Source organism: Eleutherodactylus coqui, chromosome 2, assembly GCF_035609145.1.
Source record: "Eleutherodactylus coqui strain aEleCoq1 chromosome 2, aEleCoq1.hap1, whole genome shotgun sequence".
Taxonomy (NCBI): domain Eukaryota; kingdom Metazoa; phylum Chordata; class Amphibia; order Anura; family Eleutherodactylidae; genus Eleutherodactylus; species Eleutherodactylus coqui.
In genome coordinates this window covers 284,942,402-284,968,120 of record NC_089838.1, presented here as the reverse complement: position 1 = coordinate 284,968,120, position 25,719 = coordinate 284,942,402, and the positions used below count along the sequence as shown (strand labels likewise).

The 25,719-nt window shown below is 44.0% G+C and overlaps 1 protein-coding gene across 2 annotated transcripts in view; it reads left to right on the top strand.

Annotated features, from left to right (window-relative positions):
• The window catches only part of LOC136612645 (PH and SEC7 domain-containing protein 1-like), a 57,203-nt gene extending 32,851 nt beyond the window's left edge, over positions 1–24,352 (top strand). For both annotated transcript variants that reach the window (XM_066593128.1, XM_066593129.1), the window contains exons 4-16: positions 2,364–2,733; positions 4,213–4,344; positions 5,930–6,010; positions 6,614–6,726; positions 6,829–6,887; positions 7,757–7,846; positions 9,185–9,228; positions 10,214–10,383; positions 11,775–11,845; positions 15,422–15,567; positions 17,471–17,615; positions 17,873–18,016; positions 20,324–24,352. In XM_066593128.1, the coding sequence (XP_066449225.1) occupies positions 2,364–2,733; positions 4,213–4,344; positions 5,930–6,010; positions 6,614–6,726; positions 6,829–6,887; positions 7,757–7,846; positions 9,185–9,228; positions 10,214–10,383; positions 11,775–11,845; positions 15,422–15,567; positions 17,471–17,615; positions 17,873–18,016; positions 20,324–20,575 (1,817 nt within the window). In that variant the 3' untranslated portion in view covers positions 20,576–24,352. The remainder of the gene's footprint in view (positions 1–2,363; positions 2,734–4,212; positions 4,345–5,929; positions 6,011–6,613; positions 6,727–6,828; positions 6,888–7,756; positions 7,847–9,184; positions 9,229–10,213; positions 10,384–11,774; positions 11,846–15,421; positions 15,568–17,470; positions 17,616–17,872; positions 18,017–20,323) is intronic.
• Positions 24,353–25,719: the final 1,367 nt, after the last annotated feature.

Genomic DNA, 25,719 nt, shown 5'->3' with positions numbered 1-25,719 from the left:
CATGGTGGTTACACAGATGTGTCTTGCTCATACATTGTGGTGTAGGGTGTGTTCACAGTCTGTAAGTTCATATCTTATGATCTGCTGTGTGAGTACTGCAGTAAGTATCTGCACTTCCATCATAAGAATGTGTATGGTAATGTACTGAGGCTCATTAAAGCCTAGAATATAAATATATCTATTTATAATGTGTGTGACTCATGTACACTGGATGTGTATTCACATGTGCTCAGGTTAGTACAGTGCTTCCCTGAAAATAAGACCCTGTCTTATATTAATTGTTGCCCAAAAAGAGGCAGTAAGTCTTATTTTTGGGGGATGATTTATACTTACCTAGCAGGCTCAGTCCACGTCTCTGAGCCACGGCATTGATTTGCCAATTCGTAAATCCCGCCTCTACAATGCGATGGCTTTGATTGGCTTGGAGTAGCGCTTGAGAACCAATCAATTCAGCGCTGGATGAACCAATCATAGCCTTTGCATTAGTTCATTGAGTGCTGCATTGATTGGTTCTTGAGTGCTGCTTAGCCAATCAGAGCCATCACTTCCTGGAAGCGGGATTTATGAATCTCATAACTAGGAAGCGATCTTCTGTGGGCGGCTGAGGACTGCAGGAAGCCTGCTGGAGCTCCAGGGAGCAGCGGGAGGGATGTGGACTGTGCCTTTATGTAATGTATTCAGTTTTGGGGTTTTTTTGTAATGTAATACAGCTAGGGCTTATTTTCAGGGTAGGGCTTATTTTTGTGGAAAGAGTAGTTGAAACTTTATGAATTTTTTTTTTAGAATTTTTCTCTTTAGCTTCAGATTGATGCCTACACAATTTTATTTTTCAGAGGCATTTTAAAGGGGATGTCCAAATGGCTGCAAATGTGTTATAACAATAAAAGAAGCATTACTCACCTATTCGCTCAGTGGCAGTCCGGCTCGGCAGCTCCTGCGGTCCTTCCAGTCAGGTGCTCGTAAGCAATCAGAGGCCACAGCGGTCATGGGTCTCTCAGGTGATGGCCAGGAGAACAGCACATGACCATTATAGCTTCTGATTGGCTGCAGCAGTCAGGTGGTAGTCGTTTATAAACAAAGACCCAAGAGGCCCAGGGGAGCTGCAGCTCTGGATCTTCAGGGGAAAGAACAGGCTAGAGGTGCAATTGATTGTTTTAATGCATTTGCAGCCATTAAAAAAAAATTTCACACTTGGATAACCCATTGAAGATCGGGAAAAGCAACGTTCCTTAATTATTGCTTTGCAGTCGCATGTATTTTCAGTATGTTAAATTTACCAATGCTAATACCCTAAGAAAAATGTGGGCTCTCTTGGACTATGCAAGTGTCCCTCTAAACTGCTAATCCTCTTATGGCAGAAAGTGAGGCCTGCATAATTGGCCAAGAAGGGACCTTGTGAGCACATTCACGGCTCGTTACCTACTTATAGCGGTATTCCCAGAATCCACATTTATCACCAATCCGTATTCACAGGACAGGTGATACATGTCTGATTGCTGGGGGTCTCACCACTAATCATGAGAACGGGGCCATATGTTCTATCTATCTCCTCATTGAACCCCATGCAGTGAGGTGGAGCTTGAATGGTATGGCAACCCGAGCATGCACACTAACACACCATCCAACCCAATGGGACAGCTGCAGATAGCTAAGCATTGTAATCGACTTCTCTTCTGCAAGTCCTTAGATCTGAAAGGAGCAGCAGCGTGCATGCTCGGCCATGGCTGCATTCAAGCATGTGGATTCTGGGAATACCCCTTAAAGTGCCTTGGATGCAAGTGAAGTACTCTGTTATTATACAGGCAGTGCTTTCTATTGGATGTGTGGAGCAGCATTCCAGAAACGCAATTCAAAAGCACATTTTGGTTTGTTGTAATTAAAGGGATGCCTTTGAGTAAAAAAAAGAAGTAGCAAATGTTCTAAAATAACAAAACAATCAGTTCTCAGCTCTTCAATCGCCCACTGATCCAAACCAAATGTTGCGGAAGTCCCTGTGGGCCTTTCTTTTAAGGCTACCATCGATGATGTGCCATTACGACACATGATGGCTACAGTCAATCACTGGATCGCTCAGTCATATGTAGTGCTTGCTGATATCACATCTCCTTGGTGATGCTGGAAAACTAGTGAGGGTCTATAATGGTCATGTGCCGATATGGCATGTCATCGCCAGAGGAGGACCACCGGAGCATCTACTTTGAGTTGGCGAAGGATTGAAGAAGTGAGTACTGATTTGGTTTGTTGCTATATAACATTTGCGGCTTCTCTTCACTGTTTGTTGAGTTCCACTCTAAATAAAGTAAATACTGCTGACCCTGACAACCCCCCATAGAACTAGATAACCTCCCCTTCTTTTATCATAGCTCCCAGCCCGAAGACGGCGGTGGAAGAAGAGGGTTTACTGTTTTCCAATTCTGTTTTCTGGACCAAATTGTTAATAGAAGACGAGAAATTGGAGCAGAAGAATTCGCCTCCTCAGTCGGTTCTGGAGAATCCATTCACTCCACAAAAGACCAGTGAAGACATTGTACTTCTGCAGTGCGATGAAGGAGACTCTCTTACAGAGAACCAGGAGGACGAAGACGTACAGCTGTTGTGCCAGGGCTGTCAGGGCAAGGAACACGCGGGCAGTAGATTGCCATCAGAGGAAGTGGATTGTACACCTCAGCCAGGTTCTCCAGAGATCGTAATAGATCAGTCAGATGTTGTGTCCACAGACCTGGAGACTTCTGGGTGAGTAGCAGTGTGGTGTCAGAAAAGATAACGTTATTTGTAAACCTTAAGATTGCGTTTACACGTCGCTCGCTTGCTGCGGATCTGCAGAAGATTTCACCCTTTCAACTGAATTCAAATTGGACAAATGAAATCTGCCACAGATCTGCACCAAAATCCACTACATCTTCATAAGCAATTGAAGAAATTATCCCTGGCAGACAGGAGTTGATCTTCTTCAAATCTGTATATTTGGTGTCCACAATATATCTATTATTTACAAAATTGGACAAAAAATGTTGTAAAAAATCAATAAAAACAGATTTGAAAAGAAAAAAAGTAAAGCAGCATTGCAGACCCCACTAGGTGCGCATACACCTTTACTAATGAGCTGGCAGCTATTACTCCCGACTCCTCCATGCGCACGCACCTTCAGTTCGGCAGAGCGGGTGTCATGTTGCATGCAGCATGCCTGACCCTACTTTCCCTCGATATCTGCCATCTGGGCAGTCGGTACATCCCTTTACACGTATGATAGCCATCCGGTCCTGATGGATTTAGCTGACATTGCTCTTTGTGTTTGGGCACCTTAATAGTTGACCTACTAATGACTGCTGTATTATAGAAATATATTCAGGAAGTTACCTAAAAATCCAAATTGATGGTTCTGATGAGACATATCTGAAAACACCCATGAGATGACTTCCTACAACTCATGTCTGCTCAACTGTGTGACTTACTTTTTCTTACATGCTGATGTGCAGCCTGAAGTGATACAACCATAGTATACACTGAACGATCATTGCATTAGGATCACCTACTCAATAACGGGTTGCTCCACCTTTTTTGGGCGATCACGGCTTTCAGACGTCGGGGAACAGATTCCACAAGGTGGTTAACATACTCTATACTCAACTTAACCCATGCCCGCTGCAGTTGCTCTACCAGTTGGGGCATTTTGCAGAAACGTTGGAACAGATCTCATAGGCCTTTCCAGCATATCCCAAACTATGGGGTTACAGTTTGATGAGTTTGGGGGCCAAGACAGGGTGGAGAATTCATTATATTGTTCCTTCAATTGCCTTGGGATCTAAGCTCTATGGCACAGAGCATTGTCTTGTTGAAAGATGGCACTGTGGTCAGGGAAGACTTCCTGAAGATATGGGTGCGGGTCAGCAAACAGAAGCATGTAGTCACCATTCAAGAATTGTGGTATAATGACTAATGGCCCTAAGCCATGCCACTTCCCAAGACCATAACACCGCCTCCACCAGCTCATTGAACCCCAAAGGTACACACATGGAATACGGCTTCATGCTGTTTATGCCAGAAGCGGACCCGACCATCCATAAGGTTCGGCAGGATTCGGGACTGGTCACTCCAGAGGACCTTCTGCCATGTGTCCTTTGATGTCAATTGACCCATGCTGAATCAGTGTTGCAGGGTCAAACATTAGGAAATCTCTACCTACCTCAATGTTAACCCCTTTATGCTTTGCAGCTCTGAGGAAGTGACGTACGTGGAAGCCATAGCCAGGACTCAGGATGTGGAGGCCGCCCGGTGTCTGGCTTTGAAATTGTTCCAGCTGGATGGTTTTGAAAGATCTCAGGTTGCTCCCTACCTTCAGAAAAAGTAAGTGTTGTCCCAAACATCAATGAACAATAGTGTTACACCACTACATTACAAATGAAGAATGAAACCTTTTTAACGATACAGTAAGCCTTGTACGGCCTCCGTTGAACTGATTAGGTGTTGGATTGTTTGAAAAGGAACACCTTTCCGTTGTCAGGACCAGTCAGTTCAGTAAAGAAATTGGCTATCCATTGTGCTCAGATTTATCATGATGATTATCTTCGCCTGAATGGATGCCTTGATTGCCAAACTTACACGGGTGGATTTGAATTGCGGATTCCAGCGTCCGCGCGGTAAAACATGGGGATTAAAAGCTTAGACCTTTGCCGGTTCGCTCAAATGTGCAGGCAGGAATTGCGGGTTCTGCAAGCGGAATAACAATCGCAGCATGCTGTATTTTAGCACAGATTTCCCACGGTCGGGTTCCATTGAGGTCTATGGGTGCGAAGGAATTGCGGTCCATATGCAATGCACACTGCATACGGGCGGCGGAATCGCTCCAAACTGTATAAAAGAGGAGTAAGAAAAAACTGAATTACTGCTTGAGGAGGAGAGAGAGACTAGTACTTTCTGGTGTTTCCCTATCTCCGATCTTTGCCATACATCCGCGATATTCCACGACCATTCGCAGTTACTTTACACGATGTATCGCAGGTCTTCTGCTGCAGAAATCTGGACGCAGAATCCAACCCGTTTGTGTGAGCCGGCCAAACCCATTTTTCTGGGTCTTTTTCTATCCCTCCGATACCAGTTCAGTTTTTTTCTCTAGATCTACTTTGTGGGCAATCTCTTCCTGGAGGGATGCTGGGGTCCCATCAGGTGTCTCCACACTTCTGTCTTTTAGGCTACATTCACACAAGCAAGAATCTCGCGTGAGTTTGGTGCCTTGCAAGACACATAATAAGAGCTCCATTCTTTTGAATGGACTTAGTCACATGACCGATTTTCTTCCCTTGCGGCAATGCTGGCGAGGATGAAAATTGCAGTATGTATTATCTTTGGGCTTTCCCTTGGAACGCCTCGCCTATTGTTTTTACTGGGACCTTTAAAAACATCACATGCCGTGCGATATGATATTTCCCATTGAAATTATTAGGGAAGACTTGCAATCCGCTAACGCAGGGGAAACGCACATCTGAGGATCGCAATTTCATAGAAGTAATGCAAGGCATTTTTAATAAAAAACGCCCTGCATCCGCGTGAAAAATACGTTGGCAAGTGTCATACTGGGCCCAGTTTCTTGGCCCAATATTGCGCTCTCCTGTGTGAATCCGGCCTGGGATAGAGGCGGGTTGTGAGCAGAAGCAGAGCGTCTACAGACAAGGAAAAAGAAGATCCAGGCTGCTGGAAGGTGAAGAAGATGCCACTTTCCCCATATAAAGTATATAATTAATAATTCGTGTTTTCATATATATTGATTTGTGCAGCAGGATAATCATGGGTATGCTTTAAGTAGCTTTAGGGTGTGATGCAATGATAAATGATCCCTTCATTGCAGCTTAAATGTTACTTCAAAGCCTCTGTGCAATGTAGAAGGAAAGCAATGAGTAAAATGTGTAGTAGTCAATTGTCCTTTTCTGTCTAGTAATGACTTCAGTGCCTTGGTGGCCGAGGAATACCTTGCACTTTTCGACTTCACAGGGAAAAGCCTGGATGTGGCGCTCAGGTGAGATATCAGACACTTTGGGTATTTATTTTGCAGTCGAAATGTTTAATAGTTAGCTGCTTTATTCTCAGTATTAAGGCTAATTATTAGAGATGAGCGAGCGTACTCGGAAAAGCACTACTCGCTCGAGTAATTTGCTTTATCCGAGTATCGCTGTGCTCGTCCCTGAAGATTCGGGTGCCGGCACGGAGCGGGGAGCTGCAGGGGAGAGCGGGGAGGAACGGAGGTAAGATCTTTCTCTCCTTCTCTCCCGCCCGCTCTCCCCTGCTCCCCGCTGCGACTCACCTGTCAGCCGCAGCGGCACCCGAATCTTCAGACCCGAGCACAGCGATACTCGGATAAAGCAAATTACTCGAGCGAGTAGTGCTTTACCGAGTACGCTCGCTCATCTCTACTAATTATCTATTCTTACAAACGCATTACACTGGGCGTCATGTATAAACTGGGCTGCAGATATCTACAAAGTGGACATATTGCTGTTGGCTGCACCACTTTGTATATGGCTCTGAGTACATTTGTAGGCTGCATTTTTCTAAATATCCCCGCCTGCTTTCCCATTCATATAAGGATCCGGGTCCCATCAATTGTCTTTTATGTTTTCAGGTCTCTGCTGCAAGAACTGGTACTGACTGGGGAAACTCAGGAACGAGAGCGGGTCCTCTTCCATTTCTCCAAACGCTTCCACAACTGCAATCCTATAGATTTCCAATCCGCAGGTAAGAGCGATCCCGATATACTCGCTCAGTCCGTTATTGATCCTGTCTATTCTATTCATGTCATACCGGACTTCAGCTCACCAGTTTTCACTCTTATTACAGACGCTGTTCATACTATGACCTGTGCCCTGATGCTGCTCAATTCAGATCTACATGGACAGGTAATATTTAGCATGTGACCGGCCTCTGTGAGTCGGTGATTAGATCTGCATAGTTGTAATACCAAGTATAATCCCTACATATTAAATCGGTACAATGAATTCAAATGAAATGATTATACAAAACCAAATTCATGCTTCATGCTCTCCTGAGGGCGGATCCTTGTCTCACGGGGAGGTCTGTAGGCACAACTACCCCTATAAGAAACAATGGGATCAGAACAGTGGTCCAGTTTTGTCCAGGAATGTATGGAGCAAGGGTCGCACATATCACTGTGGCTCCATTCATTTCACTGAGACCATTCCATTGAATTCTGCTATCTTTGGGATTCCCATTGAAATGAATGGAGCGGCAGCGCTCATGTGAAACTACTACTCTGCTCTTTCCTGGATGCAATGGACACCCTTTCTGGGGATTAGTGGGTCCAGGAGGTCGGACCCCCACTGATCAGCAAATGATCCCATATCCAACTTGTGTTTTTGTGACAACCCCATTAAGAAGTAGTAGAAAAATAGACTTAGAACTGTTTCATATTGAAATGGGCAGTAGTGCTTACATCTTGGCATCTGCACTGTGCCCCTTCCACTAGTGAAAACTTTAATCTCTGATTAATTTTTATCTCAGCCCTGGCCATGAGTAAGTACAGTATAACTTACATTTATTTTTACATTTACCTTTATCTGAAACCTTTTACAGTTTAATCTGGTTACAGTGAACATATAACTATGTGCCATATGAGGAGCATACAGTTCGGTTTCCATAATGATCCTCACCACATCTTGTACCACTAGGTAGTTGGACGGTGTGACTATAAACCATCTACAATGTTCTTCTTTATGACAACTATGTTTTTGAACTTTTTTTTCTGTAGAATATTGGTAAGAGCATGACCTTACAAGAATTTATTAATAATCTGGATGGTATGAACGATGGGACCAGTTTTCCTCGGGAGCTACTGAAGGTAAAGGACTGTTCTCGCTTTACGTAGTCTTGTCTTTTAATGGAGTTTCCTGGGACTAAGGTATTGATTATCTATCCTTAGGATAGGTCATCAATATCCAATCGGTAGGGGTTCACAGCTTGAGACGGCCACGATCAATTGTTTGAAAAGGCTGCGGTGCTCGGGTGAGCGCAGCAGCCTCTTCTCAAGCCAGTGGTGTCACTTTCGTTCGTTTTGTGGCCTTTCAGCAGGTCAGTTACCATTCAAGCAAATAGGACTGAGCTGCTGTATCCGGCACTGATGCTACAAAATGTATGGCGCTGCGCCCAGTATGCACCTAGGCGCCGCAGCCTTTACAAACAGCTGATTGTCAGGGGTCTCAAACGGTGGACTCGCACCCATTGGGTATTGATTATGTATCCTGAGGAGAGGTCAGCTGTTTCCTACTGCGCGATAATCCCTTTATATTTAAGAGCAAAAAAAAAAACTTAATCATTTTACCGGAAGTAATTATTTAACCTCCCCTTTCTTGAGCTAAAGGTCCCCACACATGAAAAACTGTCACCCGAGTGACTATTCACCAATTTCTCGTCCGAAGGCTGCATTGTCATATTCAACAACTTCCAAGGGCTGCAATAAAGCTTAGAGATATTCCCAGCTGACATATATGTCTGATACAAGTTACATTTCCAGGACTGCCACCTATTGGCGGTTTAGAGAGGAGACTATGAATGTAACGTTCTCTGTTGTAGATTATGGTTGTGGTGACCAGCCAGTATTTCACAACTTCCATAAGCTACAATAGAGAGACGCCTGAATAGACAGTCACTTCTAACTCTTATACTCCTTTCTGGAGTGGCAAACAAGGGTCAGAGGACCTAATGGACTTCCTGATATATGGAGGAGATGGCTACACAGTGCACTATTAGTACATGCTGGTCCCTGAGCTGTGTGCCAGTTCTCCTCTTCTCTCTCACATGGACCCTAGCTTTTGGGCAGCCATATACAAACATTTCTACTCCACATGTGGCCCCAGGCAGCAGGTTGTGCACCTCTGCTTTATACGAATACACATCACTGTAAGTAAACCTGCTTTATACTACTTTCCATATATATTTTCGATTAAAGTGAAGTAGAATTTCTGTATGTCATATCAATTGCGTCACCGCAAACCTTACCTGCGGTTTTAATTAGTCAGGGCCTTTTCTACATACAATACATGCATTCACTTCTGTTGTTCTACATTGTTCGGGCTTGTATTTATACCTTAGCCTTAATGTTGTTGTATATACTTGTATCGTACAGCATTATTGTGTTTTAGCATTTATGTATTCTATTATTCCATTCTGCATTTTGCAGGGTTTGTACAATTCAATCCGTACGGAGAAGTTGGAATGGGCAAAGTGAGTAGACTTAAAAAATATACCAACCATGGCAGCCTCCCGCCAATGTATTTCTAAACCAGTTGTCTCATGCGTAAAGGCCCATTTAGACAGGACGAGTGTCTGGCAAACAATGCTTGACGCTCGTCCCCGCACATACTAGCTCCTGTGCTCTTGCACGAGATCTAGTATCGCTGGTTTACAGCGGGGAGCCTGTGGGAGATTTTTTCTCCTTGTGCTCCCCAGCCCCTCTCCATTGATATAACATAGCGGCCATTCAGTACTGAACGTCTGCTAGTGACACTGAACGATCAGCTCATCGTCCATCGTTTATGCTGCATAAACGATTGACGATCAGCTGATCGCTTATTGCTAAATGTAAATAGCAGCCGTTGAACGGATACTATGTTTATGTCATGGAAGAGGGGCGGGAGAGTGCAAGGAGAGAAATCTCCAGCCACCTCGCTGTGAGCCAGCGATACTAGCTCCCCTGCAGCAGCACAAGAGTGAGTATGTGCGGGGACGAGTGTGGGGCATCGTTTGCCCGACACTTGTCCCGACTAAATGGGCCTTTACACTGAAAGACACACAACAGGCTCTGCTTCCTAATATGTAGATCCACTAGGGCTATAGACAATAGGCTTTAGTTAGAGTACTCACATGAACAGGAGAGACCCGAAGGGCAGACACCTTTTAATGGGGGTGTTCGCATGTGAAATTAGTAGTAGTAGTCTTTGCTCGTGTCAGTGAAGTGGCTTTGTGTAGTTGTCAGCTCTGTCTGTAATCCCATAGATTACAATGGAGAATGAGTATGTGCAGAGCCACCTCTCTGTGAGATTCCATTGGTCCACCACCCAGGGATGATATGTTCATGAGATATCAAACATTAAGCCATGAATGTCCCAGGATTAAATCTATATTATTAATGGAATCCATTACACCTCAATAGTAATATTATGTCTGTTATTATCTAGAATACCTAACTCCTTTTTTGTTTTTATTTCAGGAGTGAAGAAAAGCTGGCGAGCCCCCTCCTTACAAGACCCGACAATCTTATGTCTGTTCGGAAAAAAAGCAATCCTTTCGTGGACATCCCCGCTCCCGACCCCGACGCTCCGGTGTACAAACAAGGGATTCTCTGCCGTAAAGTACACGCTGATATTGATGGAAAGAAAAGTTAGTCTGCGCCCGTTCACATGTTTATATGTCTATTTACATTATTAGACATAGTAAGATACTAGACTATCAGATTATATGTAAGAAGGTCAGCTGCTGTCCTACGTCAGGTAATCCACTACAGCTTAAAGTGTCCGTTCATCTACTCATATGTCTTCAAGCATTGGTGGTGGTGGGGGCCTAGAATGACGTAACTGTGATGTCTTCTGAGCGCAGTGCCCTTCTGTCCCTTAGATCAACCTACACTTTAAATGTCACTGACCTTTGCGTTTTATATTAGTGTCTAAAGGGGGCGGTATTTATCGAAAAAATGACCATTAGCTGAATGGGCCTGAAATATTTAGATAACTCAGCAGGGGGCATCCTTGAGTACAAAAAATGCTCCTGACAGGATAAAGCTACTCCCAATAACATCCTGAAACTTTTGGCGCTTATCTATGTTAGCGTGAAAATATACAACCATCCTAGTGAATTTGGTTGTTCTGGAGTGCATTGGATATTATCAGGTTCTGTACTACAGGAACTTAACCCCTTCATAGATCATGCATTTTTTTTCTTTTTTAAAGGGGTTTTCTAGGACTAGGTCATCAGTAGTTGTTCGTTGGGGGGGGTCTGCTGCCTGTACCCCCCCCCCCCTTCCCAAATCAGCTAATTAAAGTGACAATGGTGCTCATATGAATGCCGCTGTCACTTTAATCCATACCAGGCGCAACACTGTACATTGTATAGCGGCTGTGCCTGGTATTGCAGCTCAGTTCCATTCACTTGAATGGGACTAAATTTCTCTCAGGCCATGTGGCCGATGGATGTAATGTCACAGGCCTGAGAAGAGGCCACGACCTCTTCAGTCAGATGAGCAGCGGGTATTCCGAGCGCTGGACCTAGGTCATCAATAATTAATTAGCAGATCTTGAGGACAGGTCATCAATAATTTAGTCCCAGAAAATCCTTGAATGCTAGCTACACACGGGTAAGCGCGGTATATGACATTTCTCCAATGTAAAACGGTTTACAATAGTGACATGGCTTCCTTTTATAACAGAGTTATGGCAGCTTTGCCAGGTCTGTTCTTAAATGGATACTACCAGATCCTGATGGAGCCCATTGCTGTTAATGAGGTCTGTTGAGTTTCCGGTGCTTTGAACAGCAAGAATAGTGCTTCAGACTGTCAAAAATCCCGGAAAATCCCCACTGAACCTATTAATGCAAGTCTTAGTTGTATTGTTTGCTTAGAATATGGATTGTGAAGACCATACATATTGTTAGGGATGTGGTGAATAGATGGTGACTCATATAGAGAGGCTCTGAGGAGGCGGTGATAGTTGTGTTGTACACATGTGATTATTGCAGTTATTTGCAGCATTATTCTGTACTTTCTTGTATTTTCATAGCTCCGTGGGGTAAAAGAAGCTGGAAATCCTTTCATGCAGTACTGAAGGGGATGCTGCTCTTCCTGTTAAAGGTATGACCTCTACCAAAAAATTAAAGACGCCCTCTATTTGGTGTATTGAGAACTGCAGTCTACACAGGTTTTATGTGATGTCTTCTAAGTTAAAGTTTACTTCTAGTTATAAAACAAAACAAACTCCCTTTCATCGGTGGCAGTCCATGTGCGAGGACCCCTAACAGTAACTAACATGGGTCTACAGGCTATGCTATCAGTAAGTTAGCAGAAAAGCAGGGGGCAGATTGAGAGTAAAGACCCATTTACACCAGCCGATGATCGCTAAAAAAACGCTAATCGGCGATCGTTTTAGTGATCATAGGCGTGTCTAAACGCGCGGCCATCATGCGCTTTTCGGGCACAGCTAGCTGATCGTTAAATTCAGTCTAACCTAAAATCGCCCTTCAGTCTTATCAGCAGTTCTCCAGGGGGAGTGCTGATAGCATTGTTTCCCCGCGGAGAACAAAGGATCTGAGCGCAGATAAGAGCCCTCGAGCTATTAACTGTATTCAGAGAAGGCTTCATTTGCACACTTAATTGCTACTAAGTAGCTAGCTAATAATTTATGCAAAATGATCGCTCAAAGCTGTCAAATCAAACTGTTGTTTGAGCGATGTTTTGGCGATCATCGGCCCGTGTAAATGGGCCTTTACATTTCACCAAGTCCCGGCACAACCGCTCGGTGCATATACATCTGCTTATTGTATACACAAATAGTAGGATGTTTTTTTATCAAGACTATTTGCTGCAATTTTGTTTTAGATGCCCTGGAGGAATAAAAAAAATGGTTGCATAATTGCACATAGCTCTAAGATCTCAGTGATGAAACCTAGAGAAACTCATTAAAGGGATTGTCCATAAAAAAATATCAGAGGGAGAAACAGTAGTACATAAAATGATAAAAGATGCAGTATTCAGCTGATAAATCGCTCATGATTCAGCGTCTTCACTCCCCATCGGTCCCTGTTTAATAGGCAGCAGAGGTGACGTCATGTCAACAATACATGACTGCTGCAGTCAATCGCTGGCCTCAGTGGTGTACAGTAACAGACAGGTGAGGCCAGCGATTGGCTGCAGTGCTCATGAGTTGTTGACGTGACATCGTCGCTACAGTCTAGTAAGCAGACTGATGAGAGCAGCAGGTAGGTGAGGCTGCAAGAACACAGGATTAAACGAGCAAGTACAGTGTGGTTTATTTTAAACAATTTCTCTCTGTTCCCCAATTTTTATTTTGTAAACTGATAACCCCTATTAAATGGGATTTGTGAAACTTAACTCCAGTTCATATATTTAGTATGATAAGCCATTCATGTATGTAGGATAATGGGCTTCTTGTTAGCCTAAGCTACCTCTGCTTCACTCCTCTTTGGAATAATATCCCGTCCCATAGTCTTAATGGAATATAGAAAGCAAATCTATAATAACTCATATTAAAGCATACCTGAGATTTTAACAAGTTTTTAAAAATACACCAGGTTCTCCTTACTCGCTCATTTGTTGCTGTTTGCAACGTTTCATGTCTGTAAGTTCTGATTTTTCAGATGGTCTTCCCCATTTTTCTGCTGTTTGCTAGGTGTGGAGTGTGCCTAACATTCTGCCAGTAGTTCACTGTCCTGTACTTCCTTGCCCTGACTTCAAGTGCTGCAGTAGCCCAATCAGCAGAGAGGCAGTATCTGAATGTCCGTTCCTCTGCTTTCCCAGTATAGAATGGTAAAGTTGGAAGGGACCTCCAGGGTCATCGGGGCTAACCCCCCTGCTCAATGCAGGATTTACTAAATCATCCCAGATAGATATTTGTCCAGCCTTTGTTTAAACACTTCCATTAAAGGAGAACTCACCACCTCCCGTGGTAATCTGTTCCACTCATTGATCACCCTCACTGTATGATTAAGACAATCGGAGACATTCTGTCCAAATAGTTAGAATACCTGCTATAATGTGTGCACTGACACACACCCACACTCTGTAACAGCAGAAAGGGAGAGATTGTGGAGATCATTATCGCAGTGTCTGCAGATCTGTCAGCCTGCAGCCTGTAAATGTCAGAGAGCTGCCTGTGACGATAGCCCCTCATCCTGTTGCTATAGAAACATCCTTGTGTCCTTGTTAGTAAGGCAGCTATGTACCTAACAACAGAGAGTGGATTACAGAGAAGCTGGAAGGGAGACCCCCTAGTGGCAGCCACTTCAAATGTGATTTACAGTGGTAAAGCAACAACATTTTTAATGCAGGTATATTACAGAAATGATAAGACTAACACAAGCGAGTAGATGAGCAGAAGTTGTCTGCAAAAATAGCTCCAATTCTTAGAGGAACACTAAGTTTTCAAACGACTGTTTGGACCCTTTTATTGTCCATACACATTCATGAGATCAGTGACTTTTCATGTGATCAATCTAAACTCTTAATAGCCGCCACTGATAACTTGTTTCATAACCCTACATGTTTCCATCTCTGTACGCGCGTGTGATACGCAGGGAATCCATTACATTGCTTTACGCAGATCTGCTCACATTAACATAATACAGGAGCACAAAAAAACGCAGCATGTTCTATTTTACCACATAGATACGCGAGATAGAGCCCATTGTTCTCTATTGTCGCGTATATGCACTTGCCCATATGCAATTGCATTGCATATAGGCAGCTTGTATATGCATCATCGCGTATACCCGCAGGTGTACTGCACATGACAGCGTGCGAGTACATAGTCATGGGAGTCACGGTCGGCTCCACAGCTGTAAAACACTGCGGGAGTCCTGCAGCATTTTACGCTTACGGCCGTCTAAGCCTGGCCTAAGGGTTTGTCTTGCTAATTCTAAGTTCAGATTAAATATTCAAGTAAAGGTAATGATCTCACCTATGTAGCAGGTTATGTCAGCTCCCGTCTTCTATTTCTTGCTGTGTCCTCTTTTCAGCATGAAGAAAGCAGTCTCTCATCCATACCGCTCGATCCTAGGCAGTTTCTTGACACATGTGCATTTAAATGATAGAAGCTTGGATGCATAGAGATAAAAGCTTTCTTCTGTTTATTCAGTATGTGCCCAAAGTAACAAGAAAAATACAACCGTCCTGAGGACGCGTTTCAACCTTCTCAGGTGATCAAGACCTGAGAAGGTTGAAACGCGTCCTCAGGACGGTTGTGTTTTTCTTGTTACTATGGGCACGTACTGAATAAACAGAAGAAAGCTTTTATCTCTATGCATCCAAGCTTCTATCATTTAAATGCACGTCAGTTCAGATTAAGTGCTTTCATTCACACTATGCGAAAATGATAGCAGCCATGAGGTGGGTGCTGAATGAACGCCAAGTTTAAACAATCCAAGCACGCCCCCTGTCCAGGATGTGTCACCCCGTTACCAATCACTAGCTGCTGTCTGTAGTCTGTTGGTCAGGGCATATGGTGGTACATGCCTCCATATAAGTACTAGAGGTCACCAACTGGAAATCTGATTCTGTGGTTACATAAGTTTATCCTATGCTGTCTAGCAATCGTCATTTAGGAACTTTAGGGTTAAAAAAAATTAAAAGTTTGCATATTGTAAGAATGGATTGTCTCTCGTTACATTGAGTTGTTCTTCATCTTTTGAGTAGGACGAGTACAAGACGGAGTTCCCTTTCCCTGAAGAGGTGATCAGTGTTCACCATTCTCTAGCTGAGAGAGCTAACGAGTACACCAAGAGACCGCATGTCTTCCGTCTGCAGACCGCTGACTGGCGAGTTTTTCTCTTCCAGACTCAGTGAGTAATGTCTACCCAATACATATAATGGTATATAATCACAGAAATGCCACAGGGTACAAGGATGCATCTTCTTGAGAACCATAAGAAGTCTTTGCTATTACACCTTGGCGGCACTCCTGTATGTTCAGTGCTCGTTTCCCTGTCCTGGTACCAGAGAACAGCAGCAGGAGCTGCCTGTATTTCTGCACTCTTGTCAATATGTATTTATTCTCATGAGTTCGGTAGTCAGTAAGTCTTGTACAGTTCTAGCTAGATAGCAGATGAGCCTCGCTACCTTTATAGGTGAGTGTGCGCTGTAGCACATAAGAAGCTGAGCAATTCCTAAATCTTTTGCACTGATTTTGGCTGACATGATGCTTTTTTTTCTCTATTTACGCCCAAAGTAAATTTAAAAATGTTCTTTCCTTCTAGGATTCTGCATTTGGTTTATCTGCACTCATGTGACTTAAAAAGCTTAATGTGTACCTGAATTTTCAACAAGTTTTCTAAAATACACCGGGCTATGCTTACCCTCTCATTTGCTGCTGTTTGCACTATTTCATGGTTTTATGTTCTGATTTTCAGGTGGTCTTCCTCATTTTTCTGTTGCTATGCTGTTTCACTTTCAGGAAGGGGACATGTCGCTAGCCTAGCCTTCTGCCATTAGTTCACTGCCCTGTACTTCCTTTACCTCACTTCCCATACTGCATTGTTCTGTCTCTGCTCCAGTCAGAAGGGAGGCAGTGTTGGAATGCCCTCCCCTCTGATGTCCCAGTACAATTCAGGTATTCAGAGGCTTTCAGGCCAAATGGTTACTAAACCCGATATAATGTACAAAAACACACACTGTATTAGCAGGAGAGGCAGAGATTATGGAGATTGTAGACCTACTATGCAGATCTATCAGCTTATCAGGGAAGCAGCCTGTGAAGATTACCACTTCCCCACGTCCTAGTGTGCCAGTAACTACAGAAGCTCAATACTTAGCAACAGGCAGTGGATAGCAAAGGGGCTAGAAGGGAAATCTCTAGTGGCAGCCACTTCAAACTTGATTTACAGTCGTAAAATGAAAATCTGTTTTAATAAAATATTAACCCTTTCCAATCCAATTTGTATCCTGGTTTTCCTAGAGGGCTTACTCTTTTTCTGCCATTATACAACGGCGCTATCTGCTGGCTAAAGCCAGTACTGCATGAGGTGACACGTTGGATAGGCTCTGACAGCAGAGAGGCTGGCAATATACAGTAAGAGAACCACGACAGATGTCTTCCAACATCGGAGGTGTACAGCCTTAAATCATAATCTTTTCAGGGTGAAGACAGTGGATTGGAAAGGGTTAACAGATTGATGAGGCACACGCAGAGCATAAGTTCTCTGAAAAGTTAATGCCTCTTTTAAAGCGCCTGTATAACTTCTAATAATGTCCACAGAGACACGGCAGAAGCTGATCACTATACTAGAGGTGCTGGGGCTCTGCACCTTTGTCTCTCATTTACTTCTTTGTAAAGATGTTAAGACCGACAAATAAGGGGCATAGTAATTAGAGTGCTCTGGCCTCTTTGTTGTAGTGATCGATGACCCCACGGATGACAACTTTTGATGTTTCTGATGGAAAGCTCAGTTGCAATGTGGACAGAGTCTAAACTCTGAAGAATTACACATCTATCCTCTACATGAAGAATACAACATCCAAGAATTAAAAAACAGCTCAAAGTACTAATTGGGATATTCAGCATGTTACGTAGATCTGGAAGGAGGAATGTAGTAACTAGGTTGTACAAAAGTAGAGTTTTCCTTTAAATCAAATCACAAGGAAAAGCTAATGGGCTCACGATCACAAATGTGTAGCCAAGAAATGCATGAAGGAGCATTCTTATTTGTCTTCAGTCATAATGCGATTTTAATGTTTTGCTCTCATTAGGACCCCAGAAGAGATGAACTCTTGGATCACTCGTATTAACGTGGTGTCAGCCATGTTTTCATCACCGCCATTTCCAGCTGCTGTGGGCTCTCAAAGGAGATTTTACAGACCCATTCTGCCCTCAACTTCATGCAAACTGGACCTGGTAGGTACTAATGCAGAACCCTAAGAGACCAGAACGTATATTGTACCCTATCACATTCACGTATAGGTTAGTGACTATATACACGGCAACCACAACAAATGCTGATAGACTAGCAGCGGCGGTGATGTGATGCCGGACGGTATACATGACCCAGTGTGCACCAGGTTGTTCTATTCTTTTACGTTACAGAGTAGAGATATATTTGTGAGATACAATATGTTACGATATAGTAATAAAATGTTACACGACCTCCACAGGAGGAGCAACTTCAGTCCCATGAATCATTGATGGACAGGTTTACGGATGACCTGACAGAACATCAGCGAAATCTTCCAGACTCTAAGAGCAGGACACGAGAATGGGAAGACTATCACCAGCGAGGAGACTACTTGCGTTTTGAGGTGTGGTTGCATTTTTATAGATATCTCTCTACATGCAAGCTTTCCACAAATTGGAAGATATTGTGACATCTGCTATTGAAGGTGTTCAGTCAGGAAGACAAACCCTGTACATACCATAGGGGGTCATCTATGAGCCACCTCGTAAGAGTGGAACTGAAATGCCCTTGTATTACATAAATGATCATTCATCAGAAAGACCACCAAAATACACACCTGGCTGGCCGTTGCTTCACCTGTATGCCGGGGAAGCCCAGAGCAGGACCCGAGATGATCAGCTGATCGTCTGGGGGGCGGGGCACATTTTGAAAAGAGTTGTCCCCAATTAGAAAACTGCTTTAAAGAAGAACTTCTACATATATATATATATATATATATATATATATATATATATATATATATATATATATATATATATATATATATATATATATATATATATATATATATATATATATATATACCCATTAACATGGTTTAAATATGTGACATATATGTTATTCCACTGACACTGTTAAAGGGAGTCTGTCAGCTCGAACATGCTGTCCCAAATGCACAATTATACATATGGAAAAAGACATCAGCTCACCGTCTCCCAGTAATGGTAAATGGTATAATTTATGATTTATTGTATAATTATCTACTAGTTTAACATCCCACGGTCCCTTTGTTCTCTGCATGTCTTAAAACGCAAAATGGTTTTCCGCCATCGTTTAGACCAATTATATCAGGGGAGGAATTCCTTGTTAGAAAAGTTGGGGACGTGGTTCCTGCAGCCCCTGGTATCCAGAATGCCAGGATACATAAAAGATAGTAAGGAACTTCTCAAGGCGATAGAGGGTCTAAAGGCCCATTTAGGCACAACGATTATTGCTCAAAAGATGTCTTTCGAGCGACTTTTGAGCGATAATCATTGTGTCATTTACAGTGCAAGATGATTGCTCAAATGTTGAGCAATCACCTTGCGCTTCGAGCGGAGGATGCAAAAGACAAGCGGGGTGTCCCCACTTATCTTCTGCATACAGATATTCCTCAACTCCAGTGACCGGCTGTTATACAGCTGGGCGCTCGGAGTGGAGGATGCAGAAGACAAGGGGGGGGTGTCCCCACTTGCCTTCTGCATACAGCCGTTTTCTGTACGGAGCGCCCGGCGCTCCGTGGGGGTATGAAGAACAGAGCTGGACCACTCTGTTCTTCATACCCAGCCTGTCATCAGGGAGCGGGATACAACTGAAACCATAGTATCAGCCGTGCCGCTGTGAATCCCTGATAAGGCTCATCGCTGTCTTTCAGCATGCCAAAAGAGAACGATTAGCGACGGCTTAATGAAAACTGCTTTTGAGCGATAATCGTTGTGTCTAAATGGGCCTTAACCCGGGAATGAACGTTCCTCATGGCTCACATGTGACGTGATTTCTCTATATACATGTATTCTAAGGCGTTAGTCGCAGCAGCCGTTCATTTAAGAAAATACAGCAATTACTCAACAGAGTTACAAAATTACACTTTAACAACTTTGGATTTTTTTTTGTACATTCTTCACTTTTGATGGCACATTTTACCTTCAGATATCAGGTTCCCAACTAGATCTAAGGCCTCATGTCCACGGGCGGCTTTGATTTGCGAAACCCACACGGGAGATCAACAAGTCAAGCCGCCCATAGGGATGCATGGGCGTCTGCAAATCAATTTAAGCATGTGGATTTGCTTTGCAGACCTTTTGGTCCAGAAAACAAATTTTTCTGCGGATCCTGCAGGGATGGCTTCCATTGAAGTCAATGGAAGTCATCCAATCCGCGGCCCGTCCGCAACTGACACTGCAGAAGTGCCGCAGATGCTGCGGGAAAGCAGAAGATTTGAAAAAAAGAACTCTGTGCTGCACATGTCTGACGGCGCGCTGTGAGGATCACGTTCAGCATGTTGGATGTGCTAGCTGCTTGCAGCACGGACTGCACTAACAGAGGCCTAGGTGGTCAGCGGAGATCCTGAGTGGCAGACCCCCACCAATCAAGTATTGATAACATGTCCTGAGGATAGGTCATCCATAGTAATAGTCCTGCACAACTTGTTTAGAGTCATTTAGGATGTACACAATAGTCCTATGAAGACGGTGAACCCCTGGGCTGCCAGTGCACAGGGTCAGGAAGTGTTGTCATAAGGGCACAGGAGGCCTGGGATTTCAATCTGTGATAAGTCGGCATAGTGATAAATTATTTCAGTTTTGCCTATTATATTGTGATTTCTCCATTATATATGATTTATCAGGATTTCCACTTCTGGATTTTTCACTATGTTGTTTTTCCCCATTAGAAATTAAGGTACGAAACTTATGTGAAACTTTTAGCCTTACGGATGGAGAACGCCTGTGAAGACCTCCAAGCCCTAGAGTCTCGCCTTACAGAACCCGATGGAGGACAGGAGAGCTCTGGCCTGAAAAGGTCCTACTCCAGCCCCTCGCTGAACCCTGACAGCTCCCCCATGGCAGTGAAGGTCAAACGGAACATCTCCGAGCGGCGGACATATCGCAGGATTATACCCAAACGCAATAAAAACTTAGTGTGACTCAGGACAGAACTCATGCTGGAGCCTGGATGCATCTTCTGCACTTCTCATGGTACCTCACTATGTGCAGCAGAACAGGGGACACTTATTGCCTTCTTATCCAATGCAGAAGGGAAAGCTGTCATCAGCTGCAAGTGGATATTACACATGGCTGGTCTCACATTAAAGGAAATTAGTTTCCTTAGATGAGAAGGAACCCTATGGGATTCTTAGCCAGTATTGATGGGTATAGTGTGCATAAGGGGGGTTGTAATTAAGAAGATAGCTTCTTAGCCTGCTTTTTCCCTTACATGTGATGTCTTTAGATTCTTATATTGTAGATTCCTATATGTACATGCATACATGATAGATCCTCCACTAGCCTGAGTCCACCTGCACTTACAGTCTTTGCCACTAGCTGGCACTGTTGCACCACTGAGCCCTACAGCCTGCTGATAAATAGGACTGAAGAAGAGGATATTTCCCATAAATAAGGACAATCACCAGTAATTAAATTGTCTCCTTTTAGGCAGTTTGTTAGTACAGTTTCTCGATTACATCTGTTTCTGAGAAATCTGGGTGACAATTAATATGTCTGCAATTAGAAGTCACTTGTGCTAAATTAGAGAGCCGTTAGGGGGGTAGCCAGTTATCTGAGTGGCAGCGTTTGCCTTGTTTTAGTCCTGGGAGCCAGTTGGCAGCTCTCCTATTAAGGAGACATCTACTTTAAGAAGTCAGACAAAACTGCTTTGAGATCTTAAGTGTTTACCACATTGGTTTTGCCCTGTTTTCGTAAAAGCGGATATAATTAAGAAATTGCTAAATATTTGACAAGTGGATAGAAAAGGGCAATCCTCCTTAAAGGGAACACTCTTTCCAGCGGTCTGCCACTTATGGGGCTAGGTGTAATACCTATGAGGCTCTTACATTGGGAGGAGATGAATCTGAGGCGCCGCTCAACCTTCCCATCAGTCAAATGGCTAGAAAGGTGTAGACCACGGCAGGCGTCTAGGACACATGGCATCTCATGACTACTTGGGACTCGTCTCTCGACGGACGCAGCGGCTTCTCTAGGTAAGTGCTGCACAGCTACTACGTTGTGGCCCATAAGTGACAGACCACTGGTATACGCATGCCTGTCACTAGTCTACGCTGACCTCAGCATGGAGTTCCTGACTGGTACCCTTTAAAGTCTTAAACAGACGAACGAGACTGTCAGGTTCTGCGACCGTGAAAGTCACGGCTGCAAAACGTGACGAAACCATTGATTTCAATGGTTTTATTTTGACTAGCGGGATTCTCGCACGATGTTACTTGCCCTATCTTTCTTGCACATAGTTTTTCTAGATGTGAGAACAGATAGGGCAGGACCACAATAGCGCAAAATGTAAACAGTTAAAAAATTGACTTGTTCGTGTGCGTATTCGCATATGCGCTCCTTTGTTTAAGCCCTAAAGCCGAGCTGAAGAATCTTTCATTCGAGTTGTTTCTCATTCTCAGCTCTAAGAACTTCCTGATAACTGGACATTTTCATTCTCTTTTACCAAGGCCTTATGGGGACAGCAGGAGTGATCTTCCCCGTAAGTCGGCGGTACATCTCCCTGTTCACATGAAGAAATGTACATTTGTATGCTTGCTGGAACTGGGCAATCGGCTGATGAACAAGGGCTTGTTGTTGATTGCCTGATTTTAGGTCCCTTTTACACAACCCAATGGTCGGGCGAACAAGCTATTGGAGGAACATTCAGCCCGATGATCGATCAGTGTAAAAAGACCTTAGAAGGGTTTTTCCATTACTTAAGATTGCTCCACAGCCGCTCTGAACTTCCTGGTTGCCGCTGATCAGGACATGTGACTGCAACAGCCAATCATTGGTCACAGCAGTGACCCTGCTATAGCCTGTGATTGGCTGCAGCAGGTCATATGTCCTGATCAGCGGCAACCAGGAAGGACAGAGTGGCTGTAGAGCAATCTTAAGTAATGGGAAAACCCCTTTTAAGACTGTCAGACAAAGTAGTAACATGAGGATGTATGAGGGAGGGTGCAGATGATGCAGTGGCATGTGACTCAGGTTAGTCCCTGCTGGACCGAAGACCATGCCGGGTCACGTCGTCCTCTGAGGCAGTCGTAGTATTAAGGGAATGACTATAGTTGGTACTGTTTCTATGCAATGACAAGTGTTTTTTGATGTAGTTATTGTTTTTTATAAGTGTTATACTTTTGGTTCCCTCTGGGGGAGCCGTCCGAGCCGTCTGCTGGCTTCATGACCGATTCAGAAGAACGTCTTCTCTTTGGTTGAGAATTCTCTATCAATCTTCTTAAAGCTGGATTAAGGAGCTGTTGTTCGTTCTCCTGACAATGTTTTGCATTTTCCATGAAGTAACATTTTTGGGGCAGCTTTTCTTAAAGCTCAGCCTTGTGCTATCCCTCCGTTATTCCTCCTGGAAATGTACCACTGAATTGACAATTTGGTGCTACCATTTCCTTTGTCCGTGGGGCTCGTCTGTACGCGCTCTGCAACCAGTACTCGCCCTTTTAGACTCTGAAGGGGCACACTTTATGCTGGTCAGTTTAGTCCTATGTTTCCAGGAGGAATAACAGAGGGCCGGCACAAGGCAGAGATCTGCTCCAGAATTGTTATTTCAAGGGGAACACAAACCTTCAGTAAAACGGTTATGTCGGGATCGTATTCCTGCACAAGTTGCTGTTTCTACCATCGCAAAGCCTGGGGGAGATTTATCAAGTCAAGGCAAGTTTGGAAAAAAAAATTGCACATTTTTGTGCAAGGTTAAGGCCGGCTTCACACAGGGGTATATACAATGTATTTACACACTGAACGAGGCTTTTTTACGTCCGTACGGCATATTTTACTGTACGTTTTGACCCCGCAAAGCGTATTCATCTGCACGCGGCAAACAAACGCACCGATGGAAATGGATCATTAGTTCCAGATGTGTTCAGCCCGATTACACAGGGGTTTATGCATCTCTTTGTATATTGCGAGCACATTTGCGCACCCCCATTGACTTCGATCGGGACCTTTGGTGCGCAGATATGCAGAAAAGTAGAAAATGTTCTATTTTTTTTTTTTTCTGCAACCAAATGCGTGCAAAATACAGAAATGTAAGCGAACCGATTGAAATCAGTGGGTTTTATTCTCTGCATAGTGCGAGCGCAAATACGTCCGTGTAAAGTCGGCCTAACGTACTAAAAAATGTAGCTACTTTTTGCAATGTACACCTGCCGACGTGTCTTTCTTCCCATAAAAAGACGCGGCTTGTAGGAGACGGAACCGGCCCGTATATGAATAATCCACATCAGAATTGTGGTTCATGTTGCCAGAAGTCTGCTAGTTGCTGGCGTAGATTCCCGTCTAGACCCAGGGGCAGCCTGTGATGGGCCTGGTATATGAGGAGACAGGCGCCTTTTCATATATTAGGCGCATCGTGTGCCGGCGGGGGTTATATTTGTGATGCCAGTCTTGCTAAGTCTTCCCCATGTGCTGAGCCTCCTCGGGGCTGCAGTACCAGTTGCCGCCTGCCGGCCTCCATGCTCTCGGTGCACTTTGAATCCATGTTACCTGCCTATGTAAATGTATGTGCCCTATAAGGTCACTTTAGTCTCTGTAATTGCTGTGTTTTTAGGGGACGGCCGATGGCGTGTTTGTTATATTTAAGCCTTTTCCTAAACCGCGTTCCTTGGCCATCCTGTCAGGTACTGAGCTTGAGGTTTTCATGTCAGATGCCTCAATGCCATCTGCAATTTGCACTGGAAAACCAATAAAACCATTTAAATGACGCTGCTGGGTTATTCTGTGTCGTGTTTGTGAATTGATATACAGACCTAGCAAACGCTAACTTGACAAATAACCCAACTACGATATACTACAATGCAGTAAACTGGGTCATCAAGAAGCATCAGTCATGTTAACAATTACTATATCTGTTCTGTTCTTCTAGATATAGACTGGGTGCTTGTCCTAAACCTTGTCTGTATGTCCTAGTAGGGTTGACCAACATCATAGAAGGGGTCCCATGGTGAGCCAGAGCAGAGGGCTGCTATGGAAGATTGCCTTGGTGTATACGGCCCATTCATGTATAGCATGACCAGACAATGCCAATTTAGGGAAATGCAGAATAGGGTGTTTCACTCAAAGCACAACCCAGTCATTTCACCATTAGTGTGTTCGGGATAATGATGCCTCACAAGTGTCAATACGGACGTCTGTCTGTCGTCACAGAAGTGGCCGCCACCGATCTCCAAGCACTTCTGAACCCAGTGCTCTACAACGTGTCCACATTGATTGCAGCAAGTCCACGTCTGATGTTCTTCAGTTCTGCAGGGTTCATTGGAGAACATTTTACTCTTCATGTGGCCCCAAGTCTGCTGGTGTGAGGGCCACCGATTTCAGTGGTCACAGATCCTTCGAGATGATCTTGTCCCCAAAGAAAGGATGAACGTTGCTCTGCTCTGGCCGGACAGGTTTGCTAGTCCCCAAATGGTTGTCTTGTTGGGTACACTGTGACCTCAAAATTTTGCCTGAAATTGAAGCCAACATTCCACAAACGAATCGGTCCGAAAGTACTCTTCCGTAGAATACTCCGGGGAACGCATACCCTCAGCAGTGGGACTGCATGCCAGCGGGGGCATGACTTGGCCATAAACTCCAGGCTCAGGTACATTACAAGCTGAAGTAAAGGTTGCACTTTGAGTGAGGCGCCCTTTATTTCATGCTGCCCATTCAGTGGGCTGACCATTTAATACACCACCCAGTCCACCACAATGAGAAGGGCACTTCGGAGCTGCTCTGCAATCTTACTAATAAGGGGATTTCTTGGGTTGGTTTCTACCCCATTCAGATGTCTGCATTGCCTAATAGAAAACTCACAGTACTGTGCAACATTTTAGGCAGGTGTGGAAAAAGACTTTCCATTGGCTCCAAATATATTTTGCAGCCGGACAACAACCCTAAGAATAGAGACAATGTCATTAAGAACTATCTTCAGTGTAAGGAAGAACAAGGAGTCCTGGAAGTGCTGATACGGCCCAACAGAGCCCTGATCTCATCATCATCCAGTCTGTCTGGGATCACATGAAGAGACAGAAGGATTGGAGCAAGCTACACCCATAAAAGATCTAGGGTTAGTTCTCCAACATGTCTGGGA